This window comes from Oenanthe melanoleuca, chromosome 8 (assembly GCF_029582105.1).
Source record: "Oenanthe melanoleuca isolate GR-GAL-2019-014 chromosome 8, OMel1.0, whole genome shotgun sequence".
Lineage (NCBI taxonomy): Eukaryota > Metazoa > Chordata > Aves > Passeriformes > Muscicapidae > Oenanthe > Oenanthe melanoleuca.
This window is the reverse complement of record NC_079342.1, coordinates 14353513-14379816: the sequence shown is the minus strand read 5'-3', so window position 1 is coordinate 14379816 and position 26304 is coordinate 14353513. Positions and strand designations below refer to the sequence as shown.

The following is a 26304-nucleotide window of genomic DNA, read 5'->3' as shown; positions in this document are numbered from 1 at the left end:
AAGTGGATGGGAGATGTCCAGTTATACAGAAGTTGGACCAAAAAAGACAAAGATCTGGAGAGAAATTAATTTCTCAAGTAATAATAATTGTAAGAGGTTTTTATTAGAAAATATTCTTTAATAGTAAAGGGTAATCCAGCAGATGTGGTTTGGGCAGAGTGGGTTTTTCTGCTTCCTTTTTATTAGTAAATAGGATGGTGAGAAGAACAGTAACAGGACTGCTCCAAGAGCCATGTTGTCACAGGGGCTGTGGGGTTTTTCCCACCTATTTGCCTCTGTCTGAGAGGAGAAGCCCTTCAGAAATATGACTGGGCAGGTGATGATTTTCCACAAGAAAATGCAGAGTTAGGTTATCCCATAATAAACAAAAAGCATATGATATCAATGAATGCATATTGTCAGTGCTATATGGCAATACATGAGAAGCCAGAGCAGAACCTTAATTTCCAACTGGTGTCATTTTCTGTAGGTCTCAAATGGGCTTCTTTGCTTAGATAAGACTAATAAACCTCTTGAAATTACAAATCAAAAGCTGACTTACACTATGCAAATGAAGCAAGTTCCCACTTTGTGACAGAGAATTCATTTGTACCTCAGATTAGAGGCTCCAATCTGTATTTCTTAGTGACTAATGAATCTGGCCTCTGCAGACCAATTTCTGTTCCACTCTAGTTAATGGCTGCAGCAGTATCAGTGTGAGCATTTTGACTATTCTGTCTCCCATTAGAGAAAGAAAAAAGGCTTTAATGCCACTTCGAGGTATCTTCCACCTGCCAGGAAGGTCGTGGTGGCTCACAATGCAGACAGAAAGAGGATATTAAAATGGATTAGGCTAATTAATCTTGCTCTGACAATAGCCATGACCAAGTTTTCCCATTCGTTTGTTTGCACAATATAGTACTCCAGAATGACATCTTTCTGTTTGTATAATGTGTTCTGTTTCCATTTCCAATGCTTTTAAATTGATCAAACAAATTATATATATGCTTAATGACACATTAGGAATAGGTAAATGGGACAGAGTAAACAGGGTGTTGCAGCAGTGCCTGGTGTACTCAATGCACAGCACACTCAGTGCACAGCAACGTTATGCATTAATGTAAAAGCCTGCCTTCAATTGATTACCTGATTACTCTGATTGGATTATTTTGTAAAATAATGTAATCATGTCACTGAATTACTCTTCTTCTTTATTTATTATTACCTTATATGCAACTCGGTGAACCTTAAAGCGTGATGGTAGAGTTGTTACAAGTAAAACTTTTAAAAATAGCAGCATTTATTCAGCTTTACAATTTTGCCATCACTGATAACAAGAACGGTCAGTGGACATCTTGTTTGCTCTATTGATTTCCTTTTCTGACTGACCTTTGTGCAGGAATGGGAGTTGGTAATCCTTCTAAGTATCTATGAACAGGTACAGGAACAGGAGGGGGAGTGAGAGTGGCCAGAGCTAATTTATATCCTCTGAGTCAGCTTCATTTCATGCCTCCTGTAATAAAGAAGGTCTGTTTGTCATAGACAAGTAGTTTATAGTGCCATGGCTGCACTAGTGGGGCTCAGTTTCCAGAGGAGTATTAATGTCATTTTAGCCTAAACTGCAGAGTACTAATTTTGGCATTAGTATTTTTAAATATAAGTTATACATTTTGACATTAAGATGAAAGCTTCAGGCAAGACTTCTGGCATTTATTTTTACATTTTTCAGCACAATAATAATACTATGCTTATATCTGATACAAAGCAAGTCAAATTTGCATGTTTACTGCTTAGACACCACACAATGCTAGTGGCTAGCTGCGCTTCTATTCATGCTAATCCAACAAGCAGATGGAAAATAGTGTAATGTTGAATCTAGTGTTCTTGTGCCATTAAGTCACAGTAAATCATTCTGACAGTTAAGTATTATAATTGTCGCCAAATAACACTGGGAATTTTCCCCAGCTGCCTAGGGCTTCAGACCTAATGATAGTTTTCTAATGAATGCAGGCAGTTGTGGATACAGTGGACAACTTGCTCAGGCCTGAAGCTCTGGAGTCCTGGAAGGACATGAATTCTTCAGAGCAAGCCCACGCAGCCACAATGTTACTTGATACATTGGAAGAAGGAGCTTTTGTCTTGGCTGATAATCTTGTAGAACCAAGTAGAGTCTCAATGCCCACAGAAAATATTGGTAAGTAAACTTCTTTTCAAGCATAAGTTAAAGTGCTGTATATTGCTTTATAGAAAAGGAGGAAAAAGTACTCCAGAAAGCAACATACTTTCTGAAGGCTAAGCTGTGCAATGTTTGATGGAAAGGTGAGTGTTCCAAAGCAGGGAAAACACACTTTTCTTGTTTGGTTCTTTGAAATTAGCCTACTTATTTAGTGCCATTAGTACATTATAAAATGGAAAATAGTTGATGCTTCAAATTTGATTTATCACTGCAAAATCATTAGCTGAACGCATGGATATGAAGAGTGCTTAAAAGGCAGAGTATGGATTTTTTGAGGTAACTGCTTTCTGTAGAGCTGCAGAAAATACTTTTCTGTTAAACTATACCTAATGAATTTAAATTACTTTTTTTTCAATGTACTGTGCCAGTTAAATATTTTAGGCACTCAGCATAGGCCAAATGTTTATATTAAACATGACTGCCTTCAGGTAAAAATGTGTTCAGTGAACTACATCTCCCATAATGCAGAATAGCTATGCTCCAGAGACTGCAAAATAGCTGGAGATAGTTGGAGCCTAATTTAGAATTTAAGTGGTGACAGAGAAATGAAGGGGTTTGGTATTAGAGATGTGCAAATATTGTTGCTCAGGATGTGTTAAAGCAAAAAATCATTGCTATGCATAAAATTAAAATTCTTTATTACAGAGATTAATGTAGTCTCAGAGAGGTACAAGGAACCTGAAAGTCTGCTAATATGCAAGGTACCAAGATAGAGACTTGGAATAGACTGCAGAAATGAGACTTTTCACGTTTCAGTGTCTGCAAATTTGTAGCTGTAGAAGATGATTCAGCCTAGTTTTAATTGAGTAGGAAGATACTGGGAAAGGATGGGGAAAAGTCTCACAGTCTGTTATCAAAGGAACTGCACCAGTTGTTTTGAAGGAATGTGGGTAGAATCACAGATCTGCCTTTGGGTGTACACAAGCAGTTCCATGGAGATGAGTAGACACTGAATATTACTCCTTGTGATAAGCTGTCTTCATGTCATAATAACACTTTCCTGATGCCATGCAAGACTGAATAGTGCACATAAGGCTTGGAGAAGTGATTTCCTAATTTCATACCTTTTGTCAGTCTATAGTTCAGAGTTGTTGCTAGACTGGTTTAATATAGCACAGATTTTGTCAACCAGTTGTCCACTCTCACCTGTACGATTCTATCTATCCAAGGAAATCCAGCATTCAGTGGTAGTCCCATGAAAGTTTCCCCATATACAATGTGTTATAAAAGTAATACTTAAGTGCAGCTGAGTGGCATCTGCTTTTTCAATTTAAATGTTTATTAGCAGAACTAATAAAATGGTTTATGTAAGTATACAGAATTAGATGTGGGGGAAAAAAATGACATAATTTTCAGCTACATATACTGATTTAGCTAAATACATGGCATGAGTATACTTAGGTATGCTTTGCTGACTGTTTAAAAAACTCTTTATATCTGAATCAATACTTAAAGTTCTAAATTTGTCAGCAGAGGATACTGCATAGACATTAAGATCTTCAAAACTAACATTTTTTGCAATATGTGTGTAGTATCTTTAAATGGATGCTTTGTGGGCAGAAATTTGAACAAGGTTTGATGTCATGTTATCACTACTAAAGTGCTGTCATTTTAGCAGTGTGCACTAGATTTAGTTAAGCTAAGTCTGGGTGATTGAAGCATGCAGTACAAATCTGCCTTACAGCAGATTTACAGTGTGAGTAAACTAAATGAAGAATGGGGGGAAAAATTGTCATCTGGCATATTGTAATCTGGCCAAGAGACTTTCTCTGCATTCTCCTTTTTTAACACTTTTTTTCCTCTGGTCTGTTTAGTTTTGGATGTTGCAGTGCTTTCTACTGAGGGCCAGGTGCAGGACTTGCGATTTCCTCAGGCTGGTAAAGGAGGCAACTGGATTCAGCTCTCAGCACGAACCATGAAACAGAACAGCAGGAACGGTGAGCCTTGGGCACGGAACAGTGGAGCTCCATTAACTCCTATAAAACCTACCTTACCTAGTTAAAACATCGAAACAAAGCACCACAAAGCTGCTCTGTGGCTTTTTCTTGATGAACATGAGTACCTGGCCATTTTCTCTTCAAATCCATGGCCTGAAAATACCTCTCAGTTTACTGACGCTTGTCATTAGCGCACAGGTCGCTGTCTTTCTGTAGACATCTGTGGCGTGACGATGGGCTTTTCTTTTTGTTTTGTAGGACTAGCCAAGCTGGTTTTCATTATTTACAAAAGTTTGGGTCGTTTCCTCAGTACTGAAAATGCAACCATAAAGCTGGGCGGTGACTTGGCGGGGCAGAACAGCACCATCGCCGTCAACTCCCACGTCATCGCCGCCTCCATCAACAAGGAGTCGAGCCGGGTGTACCTGACTGACCCCGTGCACTTCACACTGGAGCACATCGATGTGAGTTGTGCTAATGAATTAATGGCAAGGTCACAAAATCAGCAAGAGAGAAAAGCAACGCGGAAAAACAACCTTTTTTTCCATTTGAATTTTAAATGTTGGGCTAGGTCAGAGACGCGAGTTAAGTCTATGAACATAAAATTAAATGAGCCTGGTTCAGTGATTATTAGAACTTAAGTGTAGCCTTAATGAAAGCTAATTCAGTAATCAACATGAAAATGTAAATGACTAATTTGTTTCTAACTGAAAATTAACTCTTACCTTAGTAGAAGGATAGAAAATAACTGTTAAGATTCTTGATGGTTTGATGTAAGTTTTATTGACACTTTATCTTTTTACAATAATTTTGTACCAAATTATGGAAGCTTAATCAAATTGTTCAAATTGCATTTATTCAGCAAAGAATAAAGCATGGTATCTTAGTTTGTTATACTTTGAATTTATGTATATTTTCTTTGTGATATTTTATTTGATGTTACTTTGCTCTTAAGTTTGGCCCTTTCTCTTTCCATGTCTCACATGGGGAAAGTAAGCAATCATTACTGTGATAGGGAAAATGTGGTTAGATTTTCCTTTAGTTTGTCTGCTTTTATAAATCTGGTTGGATTGCTTTTCATTAAAGTAGATAAGCATTGAGGAGTGAACTTTTTTGTGATATCTGTTCACTTGACTTTGGCCTGACCAAAGGTGAGAATCAAAGTAAAAAGATCCTATTTTCATATTGTCAATTGCAGGAGAAAGTATCTCCAGAATAAATTCACAGTCCTAACTTTCCAGAAAGGTAAAATAGCTATAATGTACCATCCATGCATAAAAATTGTGATTGTTTAAAATTGGGTCTACAGAAATTGAGACTACACTTCAGAGTGCTTCAGACTATAAAGTCCCTTTTAAACTAGATGTCTTCTTGTGCAACATAGTCCGTAGTTTTGCCGATGAAAAACTTTATTGTCCAAAACAGGCAAAGTTTAATCTAAATTGCTCTTTACACATATTAAACAGTTGTTTTTGCCATCTTAGTGTGTAAAATCCTCATTTTATGTTATCCTTTTATCTCCCAGCCTGAAAATTATTTCAATGCAAATTGTTCCTTCTGGAACTACTCAGAGAGGACTATGATGGGATACTGGTCAACTCAAGGCTGCAAACTGCTTGACACAAATAAAACTCATACAACGTGTGCTTGCAGTCACCTCACCAACTTTGCAATTCTCATGGCTCGTCGGGAGATTGTGGTAGGTAACAATGTTTCCACCCATCAGCAGGGAACAACTTAAAGAACTTAGCTTTAAATTTTTAGCAAGTTCCAAAATTGTTGGAGTTTCTTTAGTATTTATAGATTCTACCTACTCTTTCCAAAGCAATTTGCTTTCTTCAGCACTTTTCTTCTTCATCCATAAAGTTGCAAGGGAAGAGAAAACAAGAAAGGACAAGGGTTTTCTGCAAGCCATATTTTAAATTTACTGACCAACCTTACAACAATTTTATAGACTCTCCCTCAGTACAGATGGAGTGTCTGTTGAGACAGCTGTGCAGGCTGCTCCCTGGAAGCCCAAGGGCCAACTCTCCTTGGTCAGGAAGGTCAAGAACTTCCATACTGATTGTTTAAACACCTTTTCATAGTCAGAAATTTTGTTGTCTATTTAAAGCACTTTCCTGCATGTTAGGGGGCCCAGAGTATTCAATATTTGTAGGGATATGGGACTTCTCTTAAAGCCATTGTATTTGACAAGGTGGCTGCAAAGAATTGAAGCAAGGAATCTCCTTTAGCTAAACATGAGATTGAAGCCATGTGCAGTATATTTGTCCTGATCAGTAAAACATTGCTTTCTTCTGTGCTGTAGAGTTGTAGGTCTGTGGGAAAGAACATGTACCCTCATAGGAAGTCCAAGGAAAAGCTCTCCTCTGTCCTTTCATGAGGGCCTAGTGGTACCTTAAAAATGTTATGTTTCTCTGTTCGTATTTCCAACCAGTCTGCAGTGAGCCATAGGAAAAGTAAATCTGAATAAAATAGTCATATTTTTCTCACAGACCTGCTCCTCTTCTACTTTCTGTGATCTTCCTCTTTTGGGAAGCTGACCTGAGACTGAGAAATTACTGAGTACATTTTGCCCATCTCATGTAATGAACAAGTAACTTTTCTGGATACCTGTGAAAATAGGTTTTTGTTTATACTCATAAAGAGTCATATTAATTTTCTCCATTCTTGGTTATTTCTAGTACAAAGATGGAGTGCACGAATTGCTCCTCACTGTCATCACCTGGGTGGGAATTGTCATCTCTCTTGTTTGCCTGGCCATCTGCATCTTCACATTCTGTTTTTTCCGTGGCCTGCAAAGTGATCGTAACACTATTCACAAGAACCTTTGTATCAACCTATTCATTGCTGAGTTCATTTTCCTAATAGGCATCGATAAGACAGAGTACAAGGTAAGTTTCCTCTCTGTGTCCTGATCTTGTTCTCTGAAATGACTGTTTGAAATGGATTTGAATTGAAACATGACAACACTGACAAGTTTCCAGCACTCTAACACAGCAAGGCTGAAATAAAAGCTCAGCATGAAAATAAGATAGATATATTCATACACAGTATTTACATCCATCCAAAATATGCTTTTCATTTTCAGTTGAGTAACACTGACTATTAACGAAGCAGGTGGTTAGACTTTTGAAAGAGGAGATGAAATTGAATGTTGACTATTAGGAACATGTATATGTTTTCTATATATATTCAAATGTCTTAACAGATATTGACTATATTTTTATATATATTAGTACAAAGCCTTTTCTATATACACATTTTTTACACTTAACTTTTAAGCAGGTATTTTGGTAGTAGTGGTAAAATTAATTCTGACATGATTCATTGGGTTGAAACTAATAATCTAGCATAGTTTCATCCAGAATTTGGCCAATGGGGAGAAAATTCAGACTGATTTCTGTTACAACAGTAGAAATTTCCATATTACAGCAGACAAAAATTGCAGGGCAGACACTTCATAATTTTAAATATGTAGTATCACATTATGCATAGAGAACCAACTGTTCACATCTAGGATGATCTAAACTGTAAGTCCTAAAACCATATCAGCTTCAAAATTAAAAAGTTGCTTATAAAATTGAGAAATCCACTCTGACATTGATGACTGGGAGACGAGGGTGCAATTTTCTTACCTTTTTCACACTGTTCAGCTAATTCACTTTCTGTAGCTACTGAGCACATATTAGTGTTTTTAAATGTACAGAGTATGTTTTTAGGTAGGGAAGATGCTCCTGAATTTTTGAAAGGTTTCTAATAGAACTATTTGCTGTCCTATTGCACACTGTTCAGTTGGAGAGGCAACGATTTTGTGAAGGTTTTGTGGTTTACATTTCCATCTCTCTCTTTCTTTGCAGATTGCATGTCCGGTTTTTGCAGGTCTCTTACACTTTTTCTTCCTGGCAGCCTTTGCCTGGATGTGTCTAGAAGGAGTGCAGCTTTATCTAATGTTAGTAGAAGTATTTGAAAGTGAATATTCTAGAAAGAAGTACTATTATGTTGCTGGCTACCTCTTCCCTGCTACAGTAGTTGGTGTCTCAGCAGCTATTGACTATAAGAGCTACGGAACAGAGAAAGCGTAAGTAATTGCAAGTGACCTGAGTGTTTTTCAAGTGAATAATTTTTTAAAGCCTATTAGCTGTCAGAGGGTCCCTGACAGACTAAAATACCATCTGAAAGCTTTATTGGTAAGAGAATGGCAATGCTGTGCACAAATTACAATCAAGTCTTTTGTAATTCTCTAGGTTCAGGGGATTTGTACTCTAGAGAGACCAATTCTAAATTATGGTCTTTCTTTTAACACAAAAGATTGACCTGAAACAAATTGAAAAAGTAAATAACTTTTTGTCCTCAGATGTATATTAAGCAAAATTTCTCAGCTTAAAGTACCTGACAATCCTAGCCATCCAGTTTTAAGCTAATGCTTCATTAGATCTCTTTGTTCAGCTGTCCCTCTAGCTAACTCATATCCTGAACTATGACCGTACAATATTACAACCTAAATGTTTTATTTTGATAATATCAGGCAAGTAGAGTGGGATTAAAATTAGCCACTGTCTTTTATTTACAAAAATACAGATGTATATAGGAAGTGACAGAAGGTAGACAGGAAACATTTCTGAGGATTTGAGTTGCTGGAGGCATGAATATGCCTTTCAGTAGTGTTTATTTTGTCCTTTGATGAAATTAGTTACAGAATGGAAAGATACTGTTGACTACAGGAAAGCTGCTTGATTTTGCTACTGATGAAAGACAAATAAGAGAATTCAGCAGGGAACTGGGCTGTATGAAAAATGAATTGCTAAGTGAAGTTGGCCCTAATAGGTTTATACGTCATTTAGTCTGGTATCTTATGTATTCTTTCTCTACATTTCAACTCCCAGCTGGGGCATTTTATTTATACCATATTGTTATTCAGCAAAACGTGGCATCTGAACATTTTCTGTCTCATATTCCTCAGGTGTGAGCACATATCAGTTAAAAGCAGACTTTGAAGATCACATGGGAAGCCTGCAAAAATTATTTACTGATGCTAGTTTCATTGGTCCATGATAGCACCTGCCACCAAACCTTTTGACTGAAAGGAGAGCTTGTTTTGGTTTTGTTTCTCCTTATGATAGTTATTCCTGATGATGTAGTTTCAGGTTCACTCATGTTATTGCACAGAGTTCATTAGCAGAGTTTCAGGTTAGGAATTGTCCATGGAATAAGTGGTGCTTGTGCAATGTTCATCATTGTTTACTGTCAAAGTGTTACCTCTAAGAAGCATTTTTGCACTTTCCATTCATTGGACTGAGGTGCTAATGCAGCTTTTCACTTTTCATTCTCTTTCTTCCATAATAGCTGCTGGCTGCATGTAGATAACTATTTTATCTGGAGTTTCATTGGACCTGTTACCTTTATTATTCTGGTAAGAACTTTGTTTTTTTCCTTTGTATTTACATGGCCTCATAGCAGATTAAAAAGTTTTAAAATTTCATTCAATGCCATCCTTATTCACAAGACATTCCATGAAAATGCTTATAAACAATTTGTAATGTGACTAATGGTTATATAGATATGTAGAAATCTTTAAAGAGTGCTGACCAAATGATTACTTGTCAAAGCTGTGGTGGCACTTCAGCATGGCCATTTTTTCCTAATGGCTTGAATTCTGAAGGTCATATTGACATGTGTAGTCATATGAAAGATCAATGAAGTACTAAACACAGGGCTTTTTTAAAGGGAACCATTATTATTGCTTTCAATTGAGTCTCTACTGTACTCATTTTAGAATTTAACTGCTAATTATCCAACATAATTATTTGAAAAGGGTATTCTAATGCATTGGATAATTAAGTAAATTCTATGTTCCATTACACTTACACAGTATTTGTATGTGTATTTGCATATGCACCTTTTTCCATGCCTACTCCTGTGTGCATTTGTGTTACATGTAGTGCCTGTCAGACACAGAAGATCTTCTGTCTTAGTATAAATAAGGGGCTGTTTTGTAACCAGTAGAAAGCCTGTGCACATTCATTGCTGAAGTCACTGTGTGCCTGCACCAATCTGTGCACCCACAGCTGGGTGCCTCAGTGTCCCCTCAACACAGAATATTGCATTCATGCATCAATTGCCAGTTCTCTGAGCACTTCCAGGTAAAAAGTAGTCAGGTGTCAACCCAGGGAGAGAACTTCTCTCATTTATTTCACACTAACAATACCAACACTACACAGTGGAGGAATTTGTGAGCACAGTGAATGCAAGATGTGCATTTTGACTCACCTTGGTTTTCTCTGATAGCTCTGTATATTTAAAGTTGACTTTACTTGGGAAATATTGTAGAAGGCTGTCTATGTACATAGAGGCCTTTTCTCATAATTGTTGAAAGATTTAGTTTGGAGGGATGATTTAATTTGTTATCTTGCTTTTGAAATCTTAAATAGTTGCATGTTTTCCTGCCCTTTCACAGTAGCAGAGTTGTGAAATGTTAACAGAATTTCAGTTCACTTGCATTTCCAAATTCAGGAATTGTATTTTTCCATATTCAGAAATATTTTTCAGTGTGAAGCACATGCATCAGGCGTACTTTTGAAATTTCTTTGACTTTTTTAGGTCTGTGTGCCAGACATATTATTTCAGCACTTTTGTACTTGTAGTACAAACTGATACTCTGATTATGGAAATTTCTACTAAAAAAATTTGCCTGGCCAATGTTTTGGTTTGATTTACTCTATTTATCAAAAACTATTTGAAGCATTGAGCGGTCACTTAAGAAAAGATAGTTGTGCACTGTAGAAGCTGTTAGAATTCGTTTGCACATTTTCAAAGGCATGTGCATAGATGCCAAAATTTATATGTGTATGACGTAGAAAAATTACAGTGTTTGTAAGATTTAGGAGTAGACCATAATAATTGTACAAAGTTCATTCTAAATACATTCAAATTAAATCATATCTATGACTGATGGGGATTCTTTTTTTAATTAAACCTACAATAACAATTGAAAATCTTAGAAATATAGTGTGCTCAACGTGATAGACTATTTTTCAACAGGAAGTTGTTTCATGCAGTTGTTGATATTATTCTGGAAATTGTTCTGCGTTTCATGGTACAATAGTTAAGTCATCTCAAGTCTGGTTTGTGGTGATAATTTTGTTTTTTGTTTTTGACTCCTTCCTTATTTTATTGTTACTAGGCTATTTTGCTAAGTCACCTATATTTCTTTCCCTTCTTCTAAAATAACATTTCACATGGGAAGCCTTGGGCTTTGCTGATGGCTTTTTCACTTCCTTATAACCAGGTCAGAGTGAGAATGGAGGTGAAGGACATTTAATCATATTGACCATGTACAGACATAGTTCACTATTATTTACTGGCCGTGACATTATTATCCTCCAGCAAATCATTTAGACTGAGACGCAAAAGGCTTTTGGGAGCAGTATTCCCAACTTGAAAAATATGAAACAGCAGGTAGCAATCACAGCACAGTTCCTGGGAGTAATTCTTCTCTGGCAATTGCTTTGCCCTCTAATCGTCCCAGCTGAGAAAGCAAGAGAAACCAGAGGAAGAAGTGTGAGAAGTGTAGTGGCTGAAAAAGAATATGTCATGTGCACAGTAACCAAAGAGCTGTATTTGTAGTGTAGCTTACTTAGTGTCAGTAGCATGTGAGAATTTTGCCTCAGTAAGGTTCTCAACATGTTGCTCAAATCACTTCTGTTTCTCAGTTTAATAGTAGTGCACATGAACTCTTTTTTTGTCAGTATTGTTATCTATTTTAATTTAAAGGGATTTTTTTCTCTGAATTAATAAGCATTTTTACTTATGTCTGTGCACATTTTCACACGAAATGAGAATGGGAAGTATGAGGGGGAAGTATGAAGTTCCTCAGTGCATCTTCTGAGGAACTTTTTAACTTCATTGTTTCTGTAGCCTGTCATGCCTTTGGGCACCAGGGTTATTATATCTATGAGAAAAGAGCATGTAAGTAATGAGGGGTGGGAAACCATTAGTATGCCTGAAATGGTTTAATGAAAGCTTGGATCATGGTACGTCAGGAGCTGTTCTTATCATTTGGACAGCTCCATCTGCATCTTTAATAATTAATTCAGTTCAGTAAGAGTTCAGTGTGCACACTCATTTAGAAGCCTTCAGAGAGCACCTCTCTCACTGCCAGTCCCAGGGAGAAACAGGCTTCTGCATGGCTAAGAGCAAAGATCTGGAGATACAAGAGCAGTTTTAGAGCTGCATTTGCCAGGTAACAAAAGCTCCGGGGAGTTCAAAAAGGGTCAGAACATGTGCAGTTCAGCTAGGTTACTTCAGAGTGGTGTTTCTGTTCCTCTGTCTTATCGTATCCATGTCAGCACTGCAGCCTGTGTGGAATGAATTTTAAGCTGCTAAGCTCAAGGCAGACGTGATTCCATTGAGCAGGTTCATGGCCATAAAACAAACAGTGCACTTCTGTAATCTGTGGGCAGAAAAGCCTGAGCACTTTGACTGCTGTGGAGATCCATTTCATTCATGCCCAAGGAATGGGTGGCGTTGGTTTAATTTAGCCAAAACTGTTGCAGTTTGCTTCTCCCAGCCTGCAGATAGAGCCCACGTATACCAATGGGTGTCTAAGCAAAAATTACTAAGATGCCCCATTTCATTAACATAGAATGTGCCAAATGTTCTCACCCAGGTTGAATTATTGCTTACCTAAGTCAGTGGATGTACAGATGTACACATAACTTAGCTTCACATGTGAAAATGGATTGTATTTATAAACTTTTTTTTATAAATAATACATGTTTATCTTTCTATAGTAGACACTTGATAAGTGGTATTTATCTATTAGTTAGGGGAAATTTATCATAATTTTTGCAAAATCTAACTTTATTCTGCTACTAATGCATTGTACCTGCAGCTAATTCCAATTGATTAGTTTTCTGTGCAGGTTAGTACACCCACTTTTTAAAAAAGTTAAGTTGGACACATTCTCTCTCTCAAAATTACATATATTTCAGGGACCAGAAGGACAAATTTCCTACTTGCACCATTCTTTCATGTCCAGTTCCTTCTGATATCCAAATGAGATATGACCATAAGTGTGTTGCCTGTGAAAGAAGCATGACCTTCCAGGGCACTGCACTTCCTAATAATCATAAAAATTATTCATATTTTATATTTTAAAGTAGTAACTTTTTATTTTTTAATATATATCAATTGTCTTTCACTGTGTTCTATCCAATTACACTTGTTATATTAAGAGATGACAAGGAACTAGAATACTCTAGTTTTCTTTTTTTACTTTACATAAAATTCTAAAGTCAGGGTATATATTAAGCTAGTTCTCTATCAGTATGCCATCTCTCCCAGTAGACAGTAAGCTTTAGAAAATAGATTAGAATCAACTATAAACATAAATTAAATACTGTCAATTCAAATTTTTGCTTACTATTAGCAGCTAATGTTTTAAAAGATCTCATATTATAGCTCCAGCTTCTGTAGCTGTATGTTTTGTCACTCTTTGGTATCACAGCAAAATCTTCAAATCCAAACCTGATGCCTGACCAGACTTTTAATTTTTTATTTTTAGCCTTCTAAAGAGTGTTGGTCTGATTTGCAGACACACAGCATGAAAGAGATTTTAAAGACTTGATTAAGGGTGTAATTTTAGGACTGTTTGAGATGTATACATTGTACATCTGTGTGTGTGTTTGCACAATGTATTTATATTTTTTATTAGCATTGAAGAAGAGGGATACTGTTCAGCTGCAGATTTTGGCTCATTTGGGATGGATGCAGCACAGTTGTCAGGATGAGGTCCAGCCATTTATGACCATTTATGTTTCATGAAGTGATGAGAATGCCACCATCATCAGAGGCCCATTTTTTTTCTTAGAAGATTGCTCTCAAAAGTCTCTCTTGCCATTCCTGAGGGCCTTTGTATGACCTCAGAGTACTGCTTGCTTGTGATGGACATTTTCTTAAAGAAAGGTGTCCTGCTCAGGCCATCTGTAGAGCTTGGAAAACATCTACAAATACATTTGCTTAGATCAGTAGCAGTTCAGTCCTCATAGAAAAAATTCAGGTTGAAAGGAGCTTCAGGAGATCTGTGGTCAAGCCTTCTTCTCAGAATAGCCTCAGCTCTGGGCCAGACCACATTGCTGAGAGCTGAAAAAGCTTTGCTTGTACAAATGAATACAGAAGTCCTGACTGTGTTTTCTTCTCCTCCCCTACATATTTCTCACCAAGAAAAGTAATTCAGCTATGCCTTATAAAAGCAATTTTTTTCCAGCAAGTTCTCTCCCCTCACTGCTTAGTGTTTTTCATGAGAAAAAAAAGAAAAAATAAAAAGGCAGAATGCTCAAATGTCTTTAACTCATGAGTTCCTCCAAAACAATCAATTTCTAGATGAAAAGCAGTTAGGGAGCCAAAAGCAAATCTATAGAAAGGTTTGGTTGCAGTGTCTGTAAACAAGTGAAATGGGGTTTTTATGATGATATAATGTGTAACAGAGATGCCAGCATGTTTGAACAAGTGGCAAACCGTGGTCTTTTGACTGCTGAAACTGAAACGATGCAATATTTGTCAGTGATGGAGAAACAAGTATCATATGCTCAGTTGTCATAGTTACTTTGTCTTCAAAGTACAGTATTTTCCCTTTTTCTTGGAAGACTTTTTCAGCTGCAGTGATGCGGCATTATTATTTCTGTGGGCTGGTTTTGTGGATCTAAATAACAATTAAAATATCACTTAAGAAACTGCTTTGTGCAGTTGTTCCCTGGTGTAGCAAGGACATATACCCAGACAGAGCTGAGCACCTACAGAAAATCTGTTTAATACCATGGAGCTTGGCCCAGGCTCTGGGGTAAGGCCATGTCTGCTCACATGTCACCAAAGGAACCTTAGTATGTGAATGCAAGTTTTTATTTTTCGTGTGGCAAACCAGCACTTCAGTTGTACAAAGAATCAGAGGATAAAACCCTCTTGCTTCATAAGGCAGTTATTTATGGGCTAAGCCATATCTATGAGTTTTTGATCCAAGAATGATGATGCCAGTACAATACAGGATACTCCAGGGTAACTACTTAGGCAAGGATTAGCTTCCAGCTGTGCTGTAAATACTATTCTGAGCTGGATTGTGCACTCCCAGATGCATAGGTTGCAGCCAGAGTTGATGTATGTGTTGGGATTGACACAGAGTATGTGTCAGCTCTTCATCTGTTTGTTTTCACAAAAAGCAAATTGAGGTTGCATTTTTCAAGCAGGCTGAAGAAGTTCATGTTATATCAGCTACCAAACCGTGCAAGAAACTTTTTCAAATAGAGAAAAATAAAATCTGTGTGCAAAGACATGAGGCTGAGGGTCAGGTCAGTTCCAGAGCCCTTGTCCTGTCTGGTGCTGCCAGGGGGAGAAGCAACTTGTTTTCTAATCCAGGTATGCCATACAGTGGAAGCCTAGATAAGAGGAAGAGATCACAATGATATAATGAAAAGGTTTTTCTCATCTGGTTAGTCATTTCCTTTAAGAATCATAAAACATAATCACCAAGATCATGAATTATTGACACTTCTATTATATTTTGCAGCAATGGAAATATGCTTAACCTACACCATGCACATACACAGCTTAAAGGTTAAGTATTTTCAGCCAGTTCTTGAAACACAAACAGAAATCAATCATAAAAGCTTATTTTCGTTATTTGTGTCACAAACACCTTTTTCTATTAATCTCAACATACAATTGTAAAAATGTTATACTTTGCTTGATAAGATCAAAAGTTGCCAGTCACTTTTCTGGTGTTGAGAAGTGCATTGTAGTTCGTGCTGCCCATCCTGATTTTGAGACAGCAGCAGGAGCGATTGCATGATTTCCTGTAGCAGTAGAAATTATTTCTATAATACGTCTTCTTATAACAGACTGATCAGGGTCTTCAAAATGCTCATCTTTTCAAGATTAAGACCAGCTCTTTATTTCAGTAACATTTCTGACCATTGAGGCACAGCTGCAGAACACATCTAGCATGAACTGGTATCTCCAGTGTTACAAAAATAGTGAAGATTTTGAAGCTGTCTCAAACTAAGTGCTGCCCAAATTGGAAGACTGGGTATAATCATGCTCCATTATATATATATATATATTAGATATAGATATAGATATAGATATAGATATAGATATAGATATAGATATAGATATAGATATAGATATATAGATATATAGATATATAGATATATAGATATATAGATATATAGATATATGGAAGATTATATGAATGGGGTTCTCTATCTATGTGTTATAAGGATGTCCAAGCATATTCTTCCATTCTTCTCTTAGGTTTTGGTCCAGCCACTTCATGTGGACCATTATAGTAGCAGACAAGGATGTGAAAGGACATGGCTTTTACTCATTTCGAAGATATAACTTTGCCCGACTTTTCTGTGATGTAGGACAGCACAAACTAATTACTAAAATTAATTGGATGCCACTTTTTAGCCTGTATTCTGCAGGCATCCTTGTATTTGGCTTGCCTGTGCTTTTCACAGGCTTTGAAATCGATAGGAGAAAGGCACACAGTAACTTTGGTATCTGTGATTCTCTTTCACAAGAAGAGAATGATAAAAAATTTCCTTCAGAATCTTCCCTGGTGTTACCTATATAAATGACACAACAAGAATAAGATTCCACAGTCCTTCAAGTGGCACTCACAGTCTTGCTTCAACAGAATTCAGACTACAAAGGGAAAGGGCAGCAGGAGGGTGCACCACCAGCATATGTCTATGGCACTGTTAAGTTTGATGCATTTGCTACATCTTTGTGTTTCCTTTCCTTTTTTTCCTTTTTATTTTTTTTTTTTTTCTCCAGTTACATTTAAGGTCTTTTCAAGACCCCAGTAGGATTGTGAGAACAAAAAGGAATAAAAAAAATAAATAAAGGAGAAACCAGCAAAGGTGAAAAACATTTCAAAATCAGGATGGGTCGATAAAAAGACGAGAAGTATAGCCCAGTAAAAGGGTGACCATAGTTCTCAGGGAGTGAGATGGGGAACAGGGCCAGAGGTGACAGGTAAAGGTGAGTAGGTGATGAGCAAAACATGCTGGAGGACAGAGCTAGACTGACAATGGCAAGTGTTGGACATGAGTTAAATATGGTGGTTCATGATGATGTGGCATTTGGGAAATTAAGTGAAACAAGGACTTCTAATATTTTCATCCTCTAATTCTTTTTTGCAATCATGGTTTGCAGACCATCTGATATAGTTACCAATTTTCACTACTTGGAAATAAACTACAGGGTTTTTGTTTAGCCTGTAACATCATCATTTTTCAACCTATTACTTGAAGTAGTTTAATTTCATTCTTATCTGTTTTGACAGCTGAATCTTATCTTCCTGGTGATCACATTGTGCAAAATGGTGAAGCACTCAAACACTTTGAAACCAGACTCTAGCAGGTTGGAAAACATTAAGTAAGTGCTTTGTGTTCAAGTATGAGAACTATGATTATTTTCTGATTGCTGAACTGATTGAAAGCTACTCTCCATTAGGAGCACATGCCATTGTCTCCCAGCAACTGCAGATGTCAATTAGAAGCAAACAGAGGCAATCCTGCTTTCGTCACATTGTTGCTGTAATGTCACAAACGACGGTCAAAATTAGATAATTTCAGCCTGGAACTAGTGCCAAGAAACTGTTTCACGGAAATGCCACAGCACTGTAGTAATTTCATTTGCATTTAAAATGCAGTTCAAAAATGATGTTCCTGTTTGCATGGCTGATATGATTATATTAAGTTTGTTTTGTTAAATGACTTTTTGATTTAGGGATTCTGAGCAGTTTCTACTCGTAATCCTGTTCTCCCAAGAGAATTGACTCTATTATTATTGTTAACTTGAAGATTATCTGCTGTTTTCATGCTAATTTAACAAATGTTTACTTTATCGTGGTGTTCTACTGTAGTATCCCTTTTGCAGAGTAATATAAGTTTTATATAACTAACAAGGCTTTGGCAGCTTTCGCTTCTTTAGATAGCTTTTTACTGTCTTCTGTATAGCCTTATGTTATATTCAAGGTTTTTGTTACCAACGCTGAAGGGATGGTGCAACTTTCTAACACTGAGGGTTGGATGTGAAAGGGTCTTACAGATCTGCTTTGAACGTTGGAAATGGCAAAGGGAGACTTTCAGTAAGGATAACATTGTGAACTAGATGTTCTAGATAGGTCAGTATCAGCTTCATTGCATGTTGCATGATGAGAGAGAGAGCTAATCTTTAGCATCTCTCTCTTTTCTTCCTTTTCCTCTTTCTGTCTTCTCATCCACACCAGTAATTACCGTGTTTGTGATGGCTACTATAATACGGACTTACCTGGGTAAGATAGAACCCTACATTAACAAACTTCTAGCATGATTTTTAACTTTACCAACCCGGTCATATTGTGGATTTCCCTTAATTTTAATTAACTCTTTTTGAGATACCTGATTTGCTAAAGACTTTTAAAATATTATGTGCCTTTATAATTTTAAATTGCTTGCCTCTGCATTTTGAATTTCCTAATTTTGACTAATTTTTATAGACAATTAAAAATGCTCTTATTAATTTCTGTTTCAATTCTGTCTAATAATTTTGTTTCTCTTTTCTGCTTATAATGCTTTCTAGCTATGAAGATAATAAGCCATTTATCAAGTAAGATCATTAGTTAGATGTGGAATTCACTGACTAAATTCCCTTTCCCTTTCATTCTGTGCTGTTTGCTACAATTCCTTTTCCTTAACCTATTCATGATGGAATCTTTTTTAGACTGTTCTGTAAAGCAATATCCATATTTTTGTCGCATTTCAGCAGGGTTTCTTCATGCGGAAGTTACATCCTCTAGCTTCAGTTTAGCTGAGTTTATCGAAGCATTAACGATTTGGGCTCTAGGCTTTTAATCTGCTGTTTAACCTTTGTGCATTTGTGTTACATTATTTGGTGTCATATGGCAGCACCACGGTTTAAAATCTATGGTGTGATTAGTGGCTAAGCCAGATTTATCAATCTCTCCTTTAAAAGCAGATAAAGCAATGGAGAAGCTGGGGCTTGTGCTATACTTCTGCATTTCAGAATAGTTTTGACATCCTCTGCTGTTCTTGAGAAAGACAAAGGTTATATCTACTCTTGCTGTTTTCACTGGAGTCTAAGAGTACTGAATGGAATTGTTCTTTCTTTAATAGATAAAAGGTTAAACCCAAGGAATTTATACATTTCAATGTGAAAATAGTAAAAGTCAACTGCAGGAACTGAAATGTTAATATTGGATTTGGCGAAGTGCATTCTCATAAGTAATGTTACTAAAATTAATTTTCTTTTACAGATCCTGGGTCCTGGGTGCATTTGCTCTCCTGTGTCTCCTTGGCCTAACATGGTCATTTGGTCTGCTGTTTATAAATGAGGGGACTGTTGTGATGACATATCTCTTCACAGTATTTAATGCTTTCCAAGGAATGTTTATTTTCATCTTTCATTGTGCCCTTCAAAAGAAAGTAAGTTACCAAAACTACAGATGAATGTTCCCTAACTCCTTAGAAATGCCACACATAATTCTTAAGAAAATAGAGATAAAATTAACAATTTGAAGAATTGGAGTATTTTGAAGTGGTTTGAGGAGGGGACTAGAATTCCAACGCAGTTTTTGCTGTATGTGCTTGTGGGAGTCATGTAACTGCTCAGTAACCCAGACAGGTTTAACATGGATGCAACATTTCTAACCTGGGCTTGAAAAGTTTGGAGATTTTGTGAAGCAAATTTTAAAGTTTATCACTGGTAATGTGGTACATATAATGTGGACTAGACTTACCACCAAAAGTCTTTTATGTCCACATGAAACAAGTCCTGCCTTTGCTGCAGTGCTGCAAACAAAGGATTGGTTATGATATCAGCCCATATCAGCCTGGCAATGCTCTCCTTTTCTCAGATCAAGGCAAAGCACCTCTCCTGAGATCCCATTAAGCTGCCACATAAAGCTGTGGGTGATAGGCAGGGATTGCTATGTGTGCTCATTCATTACAAAATTAAGTGGGATGCAAAAATTAATTTTATTATTAACTTTGACACACCTAAGAAAAAAGTAGTCATTAATGTTAGACAGCTGCTAACAGGAATAGTTTTCTGAAGATGGAAAATATTCCAGCATTGATACTTTTTTTCCTGAGTGTTTGCCTCCCCCAGAAATCCCAATAGTTTTGTGCTCTTCTCTGGAGCCTCCCTCACGATTGGGATGAGCTAAATTAGTTCTGCTCCCCTTTGCTGGGTGAAAGTAGAAGGGTCCAGAAGGAGCAGGTCTGCTGGAAGGAGAGAGAGAGAGAAAGAGAGACAGAGGGAGACAGAGAGAAAGTTTGAAGCACAGAGAGGAGAAAGCAGGAGAGAAGGAAAGTGAAGGGCACAGCTCTGTGGAACTTTTTTTTGGGTTCCCTGCCCCTCTTCTCTTCCCCAGAGGGTGGACATTGCAAGCAAGGATGCCTTAGAGGTACTTTAATGAAGAGTGCATAAAAAAAGCTGACAGACAGTCTTTGTTAGAAGGCAGGACAAATTAAAGTAATGAGAGTTGAGAGGAAGGGTGAACATCAAAAAATCCCACCTAAACAAACTTAACATGAAATGCTGTATGTCCTATATTTGGAAATATCTAATTGCAATATTTAGATTCTAAGTATTTTTACCAATTTTAGACTGGGGACCTAGCAATTATTAACTCCCATTATAATTAGCTCACCAGAGAATAATTAACTGATATTTGTAAGATAGTTTGAGACCATTGGATAAAGTGTTGTGTAAATACAAAAATCCTATGCTCATGTTCTCAACTGTACCAGCTCTAACATTACCAGCATCTCTAAATTTGGTGTAGACAATGGCATTCAGAGCTGTTTTAGGAAAAGGTCTGGTAGATACAATTTTACCTGGATGAACATGACACTCCACTCATTTGGAGAGAACAAAATCACACTAAGAGAGAAGACTGAGCCTAAGAGAAGAAGACAGGAAAGAAAATGCAAACATTCTCAAAATGCAAATAATTTCTGGGTTAGAGTTTCATATAATGTTTCCCTTTTTACTATTTGTATTGGACTTGAACATCAGAAACAGATTCCTTTTTTATTTCTTTTTACAGCTGTGCATTGTTTTTATATAAAGTGAAGTCAGCAAAAAGCAATATTAAAAAACCAGTCAAGTGTGAAAAAACACAACCTAGAGCAATAAGATTTATACCTGAAAGAATGTTAAAGCTGCCATTTAAGATTTTTAAGTGTCACTGCCTTTGACTGGATATTGTCCTATCCTCTGTCTGCATAGCTAATGTAGTCTTTTTATTCTGTTATTACCACTTGGTCACTAAATTGAACAGAGAAATAGAATTGTGGAAGTGAAAACTATTATGTTTCCAGTTCTGACGAGATGATAGTGCTGTTGCTTCCATCAGTTTCCAACAAGCTATAATTTAGAAATAATGACAGTGGAATGTGCAGTCCTGACAGATAATGTACATTCACTGCAATATAGGCATTAGGCAAAACCAGCCCTGGAGGGTGGTATTTGGGTAAAAATACAGTTTTGATTGCCATTGTCTCCACTGTGTAGTGGTTTAGAGCATTTAATATCCATTAGTGTTCAGAAGTGTATTTTCTTAGGTGTTTTACCATCTAGCAATGATGTATATAGACCTATGTTTTCCAGGGTTAAAAATTATACTTTTAAGTTGTTTCATTTCTGGTTTAATTTTTTACATGTTTTTTGTGCTGATATAGATAGGGATTGACTTAAAATATGTACCATATCTTTTATAAAAAGCTAAATTATTGTGCCTAGCTTGAAGTTAAAGCACAAATAGTTCTATTTTTCTTCATCCTTGTAATTTATAGAAACATCACAGTATGTATTCTGTGAGTAAAACTGCTGTAGAAAACATCACATTACATATGCAAATCCACACTATTAATTTTTTGCATTTTCTCCTCTCTGTTTTTTACACACACATAAATTTCTGTCTTATATACTCACAAGTCAGGCAGAATTTCCAGATTAGCTGAAATCCCTCATTTTACAGAAACTCATAAGTCTCATTGGTTGGAAGAGTCACTTAGGTTCCCACGTAACCTGGTGGAAGATTTATGAATTTAGGCTTACACATCTGTACAAATTGTACCCACTGTGTCCTTTCACTGATGTAGTCTTGCTGCCATGACATGCACATGCTCTTCTGTTATTCAAAAATAGTAGTCAGTGAAGCAGTCATGGAATATAAGAGAATTAACTGCTCTGTAAAATGATCCTGATTACTTTTATGGCAATTCTTATCACACATATCATAACTAAAGTTTCCAGTAGGTCACTGGAAACAGAAAGTGAATAAATGCAGCCCAAATATGGTAGTCATTAATTAATTTTGCTTCTCTGTCAGAAAAAAAAATAAATTCATAAATTTAGGTATATTCAAATTTCTAGATTCAACAAATATAGGAATTAGCATTCTATGTTAAAAATGAGAGGTGCTTCATTCTCAGCTTTTATGGTTCAAAAAGTGGCTCTGGAGCACTGACAAGTGGCTCCACCAGCATAGCTGGGGCTTTGCCTGGAGTGGGGCAGTGGTTTTTGTGAGTTCTGTTCAGCTCCAGGGCAGCTGTGGCCATCTGAAGGAGCAGCTGGATGAGTTACAGAGAGTAAGAAAATGCCTTTACAGGCATTGCAAGTTTTGCAGTCTTTATTGGAGATCATCACACAAGGGGCAATACTGAGCAGTGCTCAAGCCCTTCCTGCTAGGATGGGAAGACAGGCTTTCTGTGCTTTTTCACCAAAAGCTCTGATAAAAACCCCTATTTTCAGCCAGCATTCAATTCAGGTAAACTTAACTGTATTAATCTGCAATATGAAAATGAAATAAAAACAATTCTATAACTAACTCAGTAATGATTATTCAGGGACATCTCTAAGTGTGTGTATACCTTGGAAATAATTGGTTCAAAACTCCTGGGTAGCTGCTAATGCTGCCACTGAATGGGGGGAATATGTGGTTCTGCTAACAGCCAGCAGTTTGACACAGAAGAATTACCTATTTGCTTGAAAAGTGTGCAGTTTCAATGCAGGGTTCGTGTGTTTCTGCCAGCAGATATTTAAAACTATTTTGTGTGCTAAGCAATTTTTTTTCCCCCCGTAGGTACGTAAGGAATATGGGAAATGCTTCCGACATTCCTACTGCTGCGGGGGGCTCCCAACTGAGAGTCCCCACAGCTCAGTGAAGGCATCAACAACCAGAACCAGCGCCCGCTATTCCTCTGGCACTCAGGTAACAGGGACTCTGACAGCACCTTTTAATTACCTTACTTATGAAAAGCCTACTGAGACGTCTTCCAATCAGAAAGACTAATTGTCTTCTCATTATTGTCATTTAGGTGGTAAATACATACTTCTGCATGGTAGAATTATTTCTTTTTAAACATTTGTTTTGGTCTAGTACAAATACCTTGCGTTTTCTTGTAATTAGGACTGGTTTGTGGAAGATTTATACCACCATGTTTCATTGAAATGAAGCTTAATAAATTAAAGTTAAAAAAAAATGGAATTTCCTCTATGTGCTAGAAGAATGGTTTACTTTAGGCTAAAATAAACACAAATATTCTACATAATAGCACGAATAGGAAAAAATCTTTGAAACCTACTATGCTTTTGTCTCATTTTTTTTATCTCTGTTAACAGAGTCGGATAAGGAGGATGTGGAATGACACTGTGAGAAAACAATCGGAATCATCTTTTATCTCAGGTGACATCAACAGCACTTCAACACTTAATCAAGGTCAGTCACTGGGAACATTTCAGTTTTAGAATCCATAAATTTATTACAGATTTTATATAATTTAACACAGATTAATTGAAAATAATGCTTTAAAAAAAAATCTGGAACAAGTGTTCTCTAAAAGCAGAGTTTTAAAGTTATTCACCAGCACTTTTGAAAACCATGTTCCCTTAACTGGCCCCTGCTATAGAAGTTGAATTCTTCAATTCATGGGAATGTATTTAAATTAGTTTCATCAATAATTTAGCTTAAAAGCAAGATCATAATTTTAAATCTTTCCTAACCTTTATAGGTTAAATCTGAAATAGAAATATGAGTGCAGTAGCATTTTAATGCATATTTGACTGATTTTTAGGTGAAGAAATTTTCCCAGTGAAATCTAATTGATATCATTTCTATGCAAAAGATGTCTGTAAAGCATTTATCTTTTCTATTTCAAAGAGCATCATATCATGTAACATGGGATAGAATCCTGATTTTCAGGCACAGAGAAATCAAAACTCAAAACTTCTGAGCTCAGATAGACTTTGAAATCTGTAACCTCATTCTCATGTCCAGACAGAAGACAAGGGTATTAACCAAGGCAGATTTTCTCCACTGCCCCTTGTGTTTTGAAGGCTGTTTGGGCCAGCAGTGGAGAGAGGACTGCTCTGTGCAAGCCACGTTTGCAGCCTGTTCTTCCACCCAGTCCTTAAGTGAAGAGCAGGCAGCCCTGCAGCCAGCTCCTGCTCAGCTCACAAAGGTTCAAACAGAAAATTCGAATTCAGGATTTGATGGCAGGGATGTGTGTTTACATTCATTTTGGAAGTAAAAACCGTGGTGTTTGCAAAGCAAAAGGTATCAGAAAGCATGATTCTATTTTTGCTATTTGGTCTGTAGAAAGTGGGTAACTCTGTGTGTCTGGCTGCTCCTCCCACCCCCCTTATGAATCCTGCATGTTCTTCTGGCAAAAATCAAAATTAAGTAACTTCTCCTAGGTATACAATGTATATTTTTCATGTCCCCTTCAGTGACTTACTAAAATTCCAGAAATACAAGCCACATAAAATTCGGTATTTGCCCTAATTTGCTGTCTCTGACTCCTGAGGTTTGTTTTAACTGTGCTGCATTGTTACTTAATGCAGGGTTGAGCACAGGTCTCAGCAGCTTGTCTCTGTTTCAAGTTCCAGACTCAAATCACTGGAGATGTTCTGCCAGGATTAGAAGAACTGTTATCAGCTCTATTCAGTTATAATGTTGTCACTATCTCAGTGATAAATACATTTAAGGACAGTTTAATAATTAATGACAAGTGTCATTTTTCCTTTACAACAAAAATCAAGCTTTTAATGAGGCTTTTTTTTCTTGTGGCAAAGAAATTTGGATTGAAAAAAATCATAACTATAAATTACATGTAATTATTCTAAACAAGATGAAATATAGTACACAAAATAGAAAAAAAAACAAGTAAAATATATTTCAGTTATTATTTCTAGTAAGAAGTACTTTACAATGGAAAAAAGCTATGATAATTTTTTTTAGCTGATCACTAATAGAAACTTTCAAATAAGATTAGCATAGTCAGACAATAATTCTCAGAGTGTTAGAAATTTCTGCTCATTTCTGCTACTAAGTAGCTCTGTGAGTACAAAAGCATTAATATTTGGAATATATTTCATTCCTGGCCAAGTAAAAATATTTATACTATAAAATATATACCTGTCTCTTTAATTGTCCTTGGGACTGTGATACACTGATGTACTGCTTTGCAAAGTAATAAATAAGAAACTTGAATTTTATCTTATTGAAATTTTTAAATTATTTTTTAAACCACAGCATTTTTCTTGAAGTAGCTAGAAATCAGAGATTCACTTTTTAATAATTTCTCAAAATATGCTGTGTTTTTTCTGATTATTCTGTGTTGCTTAAATGCTGTTGTGTTAACGTGTAAATTAGAGTTTGCAAGAGTTTAAAAGAGTCTGTTCATGTAGTATTTTTTGTTGCCTTACGTTGTTTGTAAACTGATAAAGAAATTTGTCGTTCGAAGAATTCTTTTTTAAAACCTGGCAGATATGTTTGCAGCATGAATGTCCCAGGAGAAAATGTGAATGCTCTGATTTCTTAGAGCAAATATTTTGCTTTCCCCTCAGCATGCATACTTTTGAATATACTAAGATATGCCTCTTGCAATTTGCCATCCACTGAAAACAGCAAATCCCTTCCACTATCTGTGTGGCTTTAATAAAGTGAGTAACAGCTCTGATCCTGTCATAAGAGGTTTTTCAATACCTTTCAGCTTGAGAAATTCAGTTCTCTCAGCTCTGGACAGAAGTGTTCCCTATGATCATTTTTAAAGTTCTAATAGCTTTATGTAGTACCTT

General features: G+C 36.5%; 1 protein-coding gene across 9 annotated transcripts in view; it reads left to right on the top strand.

The window, feature by feature from the left end:
- Positions 1 to 26304, top strand: part of ADGRL2 (adhesion G protein-coupled receptor L2) — a 174625-nt gene that overhangs the window by 142500 nt on the left and 5821 nt on the right. For 7 of the 9 annotated variants that reach the window (XM_056497451.1, XM_056497453.1, XM_056497450.1 and 4 more), the window contains 11 exons: positions 1990 to 2173; positions 4030 to 4152; positions 4411 to 4616; positions 5678 to 5851; positions 6837 to 7046; positions 8013 to 8233; positions 9499 to 9565; positions 17498 to 17589; positions 19472 to 19640; positions 23309 to 23437; positions 23848 to 23944. In XM_056497451.1, the coding sequence (XP_056353426.1) occupies positions 1990 to 2173; positions 4030 to 4152; positions 4411 to 4616; positions 5678 to 5851; positions 6837 to 7046; positions 8013 to 8233; positions 9499 to 9565; positions 17498 to 17589; positions 19472 to 19640; positions 23309 to 23437; positions 23848 to 23944 (1672 nt within the window). The remainder of the gene's footprint in view (positions 1 to 1989; positions 2174 to 4029; positions 4153 to 4410; positions 4617 to 5677; positions 5852 to 6836; positions 7047 to 8012; positions 8234 to 9498; positions 9566 to 17497; positions 17590 to 19471; positions 19641 to 23308; positions 23438 to 23847; positions 23945 to 26304) is intronic. The other 2 variants (XM_056497452.1, XM_056497456.1) reach the window with 1 other exon arrangement.